Here is an 8,999-nt window from a genome sequence, read left to right as displayed (position 1 = left end):
GGCTTTTCCAGGCGAATTTATGCCCTGACCTTGCCTTTGGGTGCGCATTGGGTCTTTGGGGCTAGAATCCGCTTTCCGAAGAGCTCTCACGGTGAGAGCACCAAGCGTTTGTGAACCAGTCTCGGTCCCTTTAAGATAGGCTTCGGGGGCGGGGCCACAGGGGCGTGTGGGCCTCGGGCTGGCCAATCCAGGGGCGGGACGAACGTGGGGGCGAGGCCAGCGGGGACGGGCTGGGAAGGGTTAAAGGGGCGAGTCCGCAGGTCACCGACCGTCCAGCTGCCCCCGCCTCCTTCCGTTCGAGCTGCGCTCTCCCGCGGCTGCGCTGGCCTGGCCGCCCCTGGAGACAAAGCGCCGCCGCCGTCACCGCCGCCGAGGGGGTCCCGGGCCATGGCCCGGCCGCCCCCCGGCCCCACGCCTCCCGTCCCGCCTCCGCCTTCGCCGCCTTAGGCCTGCGCCGCGAGGTAAGGCCGGCCTGCGGGAGGATCTGCGGGCGGACCTGCGAGGGGACGCGCGATCGGGGTCGAGCCGCCGCGGGCCTCGGGTCCTCCGACCGCCTGGAGAGCGCTCTGCTCGGGATCTTCCCATTTGTGATTCCAGTCCAGTGGTAACGTGGCCATTAGGAATCCCAGCTGCCAGGGCGAACTTGACCCATGACCCCCAGTCCCATTAGGGACTTCCGCGGTCGGGGGGCGGAACTCTACCAATAAGCCCTCCCTTGGCACCCACATTCTGCCGTTGACCACCCATTTGGGACCCTGGCGGTCTTTTAAGGAACTCTGGAGAGAGCCCACACACCACACACAAAGGAGCAGAGAGCAGCTAGGGGCAGGGCCAGACGTGGAGACCCAGCCTCTGCAATGGGCATTGGGGCTGCTCTGAGCCCAGGACGGCGGTTCTGGGTTCCTGTGGTCACTGCCGAGGGTAGCGCGGGACAGGTGCCTGGCTCCTCTGTGTTCTCATTACGTTTTTCAGCCTGTGCCTGCCACACCCTCTTCCCTGTGCTCAATGCTGGGAGATGGGCAGACCTCCCCTGGGTATTGGGACAAGCCGTTTTGGCTTCTTTCCTTGAATCCTCCCTGGTGAGTGCTGGAAAGCCATGCCTCAGTTTCCCTAGAGTCCCAGCATGTAGGCCAGCTGTGCCCCTGGAGACAGTGGGTAAATTACTTGGCTTTTTGACAGCTCCTTCTCTGAGTGCTCACTACCTGCCAAGCACTTTGCAAAATGACTTCAGCATGGATAGTGACCCCTTCCCATTAGGATGGGTATTAGTGTCCCCAGCAGCAAAATATTTTTGGCACCTTTCCCATAGTCCACCAGTAGATTTTTCTTGTTTTCATTCACTGAACCCTCTCCACAGCCCATTTGATAGATGAGGAAACTGAGTCTCAGGAAGGTGAAGATGACTTGCCCAAGGTCCCCCAGCCTGAACATGGTGGAGGCAGGAACTTGGCCTTGGCAGAGGAGGGGCTGGTGCCTTACAGCTTCCTGCCTGGCCAAGGGCTGTTGAATCAGCAGCAGTGCTCACCAGCAGACTCTGAACTTCTTGGGAAACAGCATAGTGAGATAAGCCTGGGACCAGGCCCTCCCTGTCAACCTCTGGGTGAGGCTGGGGAGATAAGCCTGGGACCAGGCTCTCCACCTCAGCCTCTGGCAGAGGCTGGAGCCCCTTGCCCCTGCCACTTCCTGCCTTCCCACTCTTGCTGGGCTGAAGGAGGCAGGGGCCCTAGGCAAAGCCAGTCCCTGTGCTGTGACACTGAGACCTTGGGCCAGGCAGCCTCATTTGGGCAGTTGAGGGGGGCCCTTCTTCCTTCAGCTGTAATGGGATGGGCAGACCCTAAGATCAACCTCCCCCATTTGGGCTGGTTGCTCAGAGCATGGGATTGTGGGCCCAGCATTGTGCCTTTGGGCAAGTTACTTAACCTCTCTGTGCCTCAGTTTATCAATTAGTTGATGGAATAGCCCCCCTTCTCACGGCGGCTTTTGAGAAGTTTAAGAAGATAACTGCTTAATTCATTCAACAGGTATCTGAGCTCCTACTATGTGCCAAGAGCTGAAGTTCAGATAAAAAATGCCTGCCCTTCCGGAGCAGGGAGCAGGCAAACATGACCCAGGTAATTTGGGGTTGAGGTACAGGTGAGGGACTGGTGGGGGGAGGGGGGTGGGTGGTCTCTTGTGTACACGGTGGTCAGGGATGGCTTCCCTGAAGAGGTGATGGTTGAGCTGAGACTGAAAGACGTGAAGCTATGGGAAGGTCAGAGGAAGGGCTCTGAGTGGGAATGTGTCTGGTGTGTCTGAGGAACAACAAGGAGGCCAGTGTGGCTGCAACGGAGTGAGTGAGGGGGAATGGACTGGAGGCCATAGTGAGGACTGAATTTTATACTGAGCAATGGGGAGCCATGGGAGGGCTCAGCACAGGAGGGATGTGACTGGACTTGGTCTCCCCAGGATCCCGTGATGTGGGGAGCGGATTTCAGTGGGGCCAAGAGAGGCTGCAGTGAGACTGACCCTGTGGTGTTGGACCACCCCCACCCTTTGCCTGTGCTGGGCCTCAGCTGCAATGCCATCCTGGCTGTCTCCGCTCTGTGCTGCTGCCTCTTCACCATGACCCTTCCCTGAGTCCCAGCTCCTTCTGACTCCCTGAGCTGCCCAAGGGTCCATGTGGGGCCTTCAGCACAGCCTGCCTCAAAACCCCCATTAGGGCAGGTCCTGGGCCTCACTTCTTTCTGAAGCCCCTGTTGGACTGTACAGGACCCAATCCCTGCCTTGTGGAACTCATAGCCTGTGGGGTTGGGGGTGGGGGGTGTGAGGGTACCCGTCACCAGACAGTAATAAGCCGGTGCGATCACTGGTGTGATCAGAGACACCCGGGGGACCGTGGGAACCCAGAGGAGGTACCTCTGGGCAGTCAGGGAAGGCTTCCTGGAGGAGGTGTTCTCAGTGGAAGGGAACATCAGTAAAGGCCTGGAGCCTGAGTGAGGCTGGAGAGGCAGATAGGGCTTTGTAGGTCAAAGAAGGACTTTAGACCTTACGCTGAGGTACTGGGGAGCCATGGACAGGGAGAGGGCAAGGATGGAGGCAGGGAGACTAGTGAAGAGGCTACTGCAGTCATCCAAGTGAGCAGTGTTGGGGCCTAGAATGGAGAGGCGGCAGCAGACAGCGAGTAGTCCACTGATTTGGAAAAGGTTAAGGGGAAGAATCAGCTGGATTTGATGAGTGATTAGATGTGGGGTAAGGGGGAGAACGAGGGCCATTTAATGAGACTTGAGTGCTGGAGGGGAGCACTTGGGAGGTTGAGAAGAATGATGTGAACAGCTATCACTGCTGAGCACATACTATATGCCCGCCACCACGTCACACCTTACACACAGTCCTGTCTCATCTTCACAATAACCCTGATCTCATTTCACAGATGTGGCAATGGAGGCCCAGAGAGGCTAAAAGCTTGCCCAGGGTCACACAGCCTGGATGCTGTAGAACTGAGATTTGAACCCAGAGAAGAGTGTGCTGAGACCAGAGCTGGGCAAAGGGTGGGGAGGCGAGCGGTGGCCTGAGAGGTAGGAGGGCAGTGGGGCAGGTGGTGTGGGAGGTTCCTGTGAGTGATGGGCTTGGAGTCCATAGGGGATACATGAGGGTGGGGGTAGGGGGTGCATGAGTCCCAATTTACAGGTGGAGAAACTGAGGCTCAGAGAGGGCCAGCCTTTGTCTGAGGTCACACAGCTCAGGGAGGCAGAGCAGGGTAAACACCCTGAGCTTCTGGGGTTCTGGCCTCTGCTCCCCTGCTAGGTTGAGACAGGCCGGCGAGAGCTCCTACATCATGGCCTGTGTTGCCTCTTCCAGGAAGCCTTCCCTGACTGCCCAAGTAGGCAAGTTGAGGTGGTGAGGAAACCGAGGATTTGACTGGGAGCAATTGCCTCTCCACCCTGGGTCAGGCAGCCCTCCTCGCTGAGAGAGTCACCACCCAGACCTTGTTCTTCCTGGCCTTGAGTAAGGTACCACCCAGGCAGGGAACGAGCGGTAATTGAGTGCCTACTGTATACCAGGGAGTTTACATACTTGGCCTTTTGAAAAATGTAGCTGCCATCCTGCATGGGGTGAGGCTGTGAAATGGGAGCATGCTCGGGTTCTCAGAGTGGCTGAGGAAATCCCCAGGGGGAGGTGTGGCCACACATGGGGGACCCACATGTCACCTCCAGATAAGTCCTATCTGGCCAGTTTTGCCCTCATTGTGTGCTCCTTGGGAAAAGATGGAAGAAATCATCACAGCCAAGTATATGGAGTTACCTACCAACCCACTTAGATCCTTTAAATTATATGGTTACGTGATGACACCTTCTGCCTCCGTAAGACTGGGCCAAGCCCTGGGCCCTTGTCTTTAGGCAGATTATCTCATAACAACCTTGTCCAGCTCTCCAACTTCATCTCCTACCTCTCTCCCCCTTCCTCACTCTGCTCCATCCCCCTCTGCCTCCTGGCTGTTCTGCAGGCACAGCAGGCATGTGCCTACCTTAGGGCCTTTGCCCTGCTGTTCCCTCTGCCTGGCCTGCTCTCCCCTAGATACCCCTGTTGCTCCCTCTTTCCCCTCCCTCAGGTGTCTGCTCAAATGGCACCTTCTCACAGTGGCCTCTCCTGACCACCCTGTTAAAGTCACAATGTCCCTTTAGTGCCCTATACTCCTGATTCCCTTCCTTCCTTATTTTTTTCTCTACAGCACTTAAGACCTTCTGGCAGACTTTTTTTTTTTTTTAATAATTTTTATTGTGCTTTAAATGAAAGTTTACAAGTCAAGTCAGTCTCTCACATATAAACTTATATACACCTTACTACATACTCCCATTTACTCTCCCCTAATGAGCCAGCCCGCTCCCTCCTTCCAGTCATTCCTTTTGTGACCGTTTTGGCAGACATATTTTATCTGTTAATTTGTTCATTGTCTTCCTTCCCTCCCCTGGCCACAAGCAAGTCAGCTCCATGAGGGCAGGGACCTTGTTCACTGCTATATCCCTAGTGCTTAGAACAGTGCCTGGCACACTGTAGGTGCTTTATAAACACTTGGTAAATGAATGAAGTCCCCACAAGCCTCTGAAGTCAGTTCTGTTCATATCCCTGTTTTATGGATGGGCAAATCAAGGCTGAGTCACAGAATGAGCAGAGCCAGGAGCTGGAAGAAACAGCAAGTCAGCAGTCCAGCCCCAGGGGATGATGGAAACAGCAGACACTTGAAATGAGGCCTGGATTTGAATCTCAACTAGCAGTGTGACCTTGGGCGAGTGACTGATCTCTCTGTGTCTGTTTCCCCATCTGTCTAATGGGCTTAGTGATAGTTCCCACTGTCTAAGGTTTGTGTGAGGATTAAAGGAGTTAATACTGTGTAAAATGCTTGGCATGCTGTAGTTTGGAACCCGTGACATTATTCTGGGGAGGCAAGACAGCAGATGGTTAGGAGCCTGGACTCTGGGGCCAGTCAGACTTGTTCAAGTCCTGCTTCTGAGTCTTAGTTGCTGTGGGAACTTGGGCAGACTGCTTCTGCTTTCTGATCCTCAGTTTCCTCATCTGTGAAATGGGGATGTTGGAGTGCCATGGTGGCCCAGGGTGGCTGGGAGGTTACAGTGAAGGGGCTGGGTGATCCTGTGGCGGTGGCCACGTGAATAAAGGTTGTTGTGGTGGGGGCAGGCCCCAGTTCCCCTGCAGGCCCCAGGGTCACGGCCATGAAGCTGAACGAGCGCAGCCTGGCCTTCTACGCCACCTGTGATGCCCCAGTGGACAACGCAGGCTTCCTGTACAAGAAGGGCGGGCGCCATGCCACCTACCACCGTCGCTGGTTTGTGCTGCGGGGCAACATGCTCTTCTACTTTGAGGACCCGGCCAGCCGTGAGCCCGTGGGCGTCATCATCCTGGAAGGCTGCACTGTGGAGCTGGTGGAGGCTGCCGAGTTCGCCTTTGCTGTGCGCTTTGCCGGGGCCCGGGCACGCACCTACGTGCTGGCCGCCGAGAGCCAGGCCGCCATGGAGGGCTGGGTGAAGGCGCTGTCGCGGGCCAGCTTCGACTACCTGCGGCTTGTGGTGCGTGAGCTGGAGCAGCAGCTGGCTGCTATGCAGGCGGGGGGCTGCCCACCACCACCCCGCCGACCCCGCGCCATCCTGCCCAAGGAGAACGGCTGCGCTGTCTGGAGTGCTGAGCTGCCGGCCACCCCCCCAGTCAGCAACACTGGTGCCCGGCCTGGCCCTGAGCTCCCGCTGCTGCCTCCCCGCCAGCAGACCTCGGTGCCCAGCAGGCCTCTTGACACGGCCTCCTTCGCCCAGCTGCATGAGCGGTATGGACAGGAGATCAGGGCACTGAGGGGCAAGTGGCTCAAGAGCCAGGCCCGGCCCTGAAGAGACCAAGGGCCCTGGTCCTGAGGGGAAGTGGTCAAGGTCAGTCCTGAGGTTGCCAAGAAGCCTGGTTCTAGGGGTAGTGTGGCTCCGAGAAGGTGCTGGATTGTGAAGGGGGCTTGGCTTGTCTGACCAGAGCAGGCCTAGCCCTGAGGGGCCCATGATGCCAGAAGCTGAGGAGAATCCAGGATGAGCTCTCATAAGCCGGAGGGTACCTAGGCTGCCTTACCCCAGTTACTCAGCAAGGGTCATTGCTGGTAATAGACCTGGGCAGGGCCCATAGCTCGACAGGGACTGGACCTGACAGTGACCTGTAGCTCGATAGGTGAACGCCTGATCAGCCCTGGCCCTAGTGGCTCCTGACCACATCCTGGACATGGACAGCGAGAAGGCTTGGCCACGGGCACACCACACCCAGGCCTGACCTCTTTTGTTCCAGGCCCCATCAGAGAAGCTGGCCTAGCTCCCGGTGGCCTGGCTCCCGGAGCAGCAGGTGTTGAAGGGGCTCCAGGGAGCAGCGGACAGGAGCAGGCCCAGGTTTCAGTGTGTGAACGGTACACTGGGGTGGCCTGGTTCTGGGCCTCCTGGCCTGGAGCGGGGCTGAGGCAGGACTTTGTTCAGGCCCCTGGCCCCTGGCCAGGCCTGAGGAGGTGTGCCTGGCAGTCAGCAGGCTCTCTGGCTGCGGCTGTGTCTGTGTCCCCATGGGGCCTCACACACCCTCCCCAACTGTATCCTTTAGTCACATTCTCCGGGAGCTAGCTCTTCCGCTGGCCTTGGACGGGGCCTCTCAGGGAGCTGGGCTGACCTCCTCTAGACCCTGCTGGGTGGCTATGGTCTGAGCTGGCACCGGTGCCCCAGGACTTTCTGACGGGTTCATCCAGGGAGGAGTGGCCATGAGGTGACTCACTGCCAGGGAAGTCCTGGGTGCTGATACAACGGTAGAAAAATGAGCCATGAAGCTTGTTTGGCTTCTAGAACACGCCCTCCAACTCCACACGGTCCCCTCCATCTCAACATTGTCAGAATGCACAGACTCAGCCTCCCACCCCCTGTTGTCTGATAGGGAGACTGAGGCTCAGAGCAAGAGACGGGGCTTGCTTTGCTCAGAGGCTGACCCAGTCTCACTGCTCTTCCCTCACCACAGTGCCCACTCATAGTCCAGGGAGAATCTGGGGTTCGGGACACCCTGGCCCTCCAGCTGGGTCATGTTTACAATCCTCAGTGTCCCACACCAGGGACCCCCTGAGGATAGTGCCACTCCAACCTTTATTGCTCCAGAGGCTGCCTCTGGGTGACAGACAGACATAGCCCCTTCCTGCTGTCTTCGGAGACCCCGAGCTTAGAGCAGTATGGGGTATGTACGTGTCTGCAATCAAGGCCTCACTCGCTCACTGCTGGCTCAGTGGACGGGGCTACAGTTTTAATTTTAAACACTTAGAGTGTTTGTTTCTAGTGACAGAACTTACTGTTTCACTGCTTTTGTTTCCTGTTATCTGGTGGGAAGGGATGGGGTAGCCCCAGTGCTGGGCTTGGCTGGGGGACAGTGGGCACTGCCCCCAGGGACGGGCTAGGAGCATCGACTGCAGAAAGCCATGCTTGGAGACCCAGAGGTGCCTCAGGCGGGGACCTCACCTGTGCTCTGCCTTCTCTCTGGCAGGTGCTGCCTTTGGGGTCCTGGTACGTTTCCTGTCCCCCTCCTTCCCAGAGTCCTCTGCTCATGCCTGAGTGACGGGGGTGGGTGGCTACTCCTGCCACAGGCTCTGGGTCTCCAGTGGAGTGTGAGCTGTCCAGAGGCCCCAGGCCCTGGTCAGACCCAGCTGGTGGGGTGATGTGTCACGCCCAGTCCTGGTGCAGGTTTACAAACTCTAATGGTACAGTGGCCCTGGCCTTGGTGGGGGTGCAGGATGCTATCCCCCGAAAAGCACAAGATGGGGTCAGGCTGCCTACAGGGTTGGGTGGGGGGAGGATGATGCAAGGGCTGAAAATAAACACAAGTTTGTCAAGGAATGGCTGCTATGTCATTTTTTCCCCCTGCCCCCCATCAAAAAGTTGACTTGTCTGGCAGAGCCAGAAGCAGCCCAACGAGGGACTGGACTAGTGCATTCTGCGTGCCTCCCTGGCGGGGTGTACTGCTAGGTACATTCCCACATCTTAGGGCAGACATCAGAAGCCCCATTTTACAGCTGGCAAAACTGAGGCTCAGAGGTTAAGAAATCTGCTAAGGTCCTACAGCTGGGAAGCTCCAGGTCAGGGATGTGAACCTAGGCACTCGTGTGGCAAAAGGACAGAGCCTCCAGGGAGAATGAAAGGAGGTACGGAACCAAAGAGTTCCTTTTCAGAGGGCAGTCGGGAGGTGAGGGTCTGAAAGTCAAGTGTGGGCAGAAGATCTGAGAGTCTGGGGGGAGGTGAGCGATGATCTAGATCTGGCATTGCAAATGAGAGAGTCAACACCTGGCTCTTCTCACTGATGGGTTTGTGGTGGCTGCCTGGGGGTCTGGAGTGACGGGAACTCTGGCAGCAACCCATGTTTAGAGGGAACGAGCCTGCACTTGATTAGTAATGTCTGCTATGAGCACCAGGTGGATGGTGGCTCCGCTCATGCTACGTTATCTGCCATCTCATTGAGTCTGT

The 8,999-nt window shown here is 57.3% G+C and overlaps 1 protein-coding gene across 2 annotated transcripts; it reads left to right on the top strand.

Annotated features, from left to right (window-relative positions):
* The first annotated feature begins 290 nt into the window (after positions 1–290).
* PHETA1 (PH domain containing endocytic trafficking adaptor 1) lies at positions 291–8,367 on the top strand. 2 transcript variants are annotated; one of them, XM_049866805.1, is made up of 3 exons: positions 291–461; positions 2,022–2,111; positions 5,671–8,367. In XM_049866805.1, the coding sequence occupies exons 2-3, from the start codon at positions 2,069–2,071 to the stop codon at positions 6,369–6,371; spliced, it is 744 nt and encodes a 247-aa protein (XP_049722762.1). In that variant the 5' UTR covers positions 291–461; positions 2,022–2,068; the 3' UTR covers positions 6,372–8,367. The 2 variants fall into 2 exon arrangements, with proteins under 2 accessions (XP_049722762.1, XP_049722763.1); XM_049866806.1 differs by lacking the exon at positions 291–461 and adding an exon at positions 3,410–3,554 and having other exon boundaries at positions 2,023–2,111.
* Positions 8,368–8,999: the final 632 nt, after the last annotated feature.

The sequence above is a fragment of the Elephas maximus genome, chromosome 22 (assembly GCF_024166365.1).
Source record: "Elephas maximus indicus isolate mEleMax1 chromosome 22, mEleMax1 primary haplotype, whole genome shotgun sequence".
Classification (NCBI taxonomy): Eukaryota; Metazoa; Chordata; class Mammalia; order Proboscidea; family Elephantidae; genus Elephas; species Elephas maximus.
The sequence above is the reverse complement of the archived record's forward strand: the minus strand, read 5'-3'. Positions and strand labels throughout refer to the sequence as shown.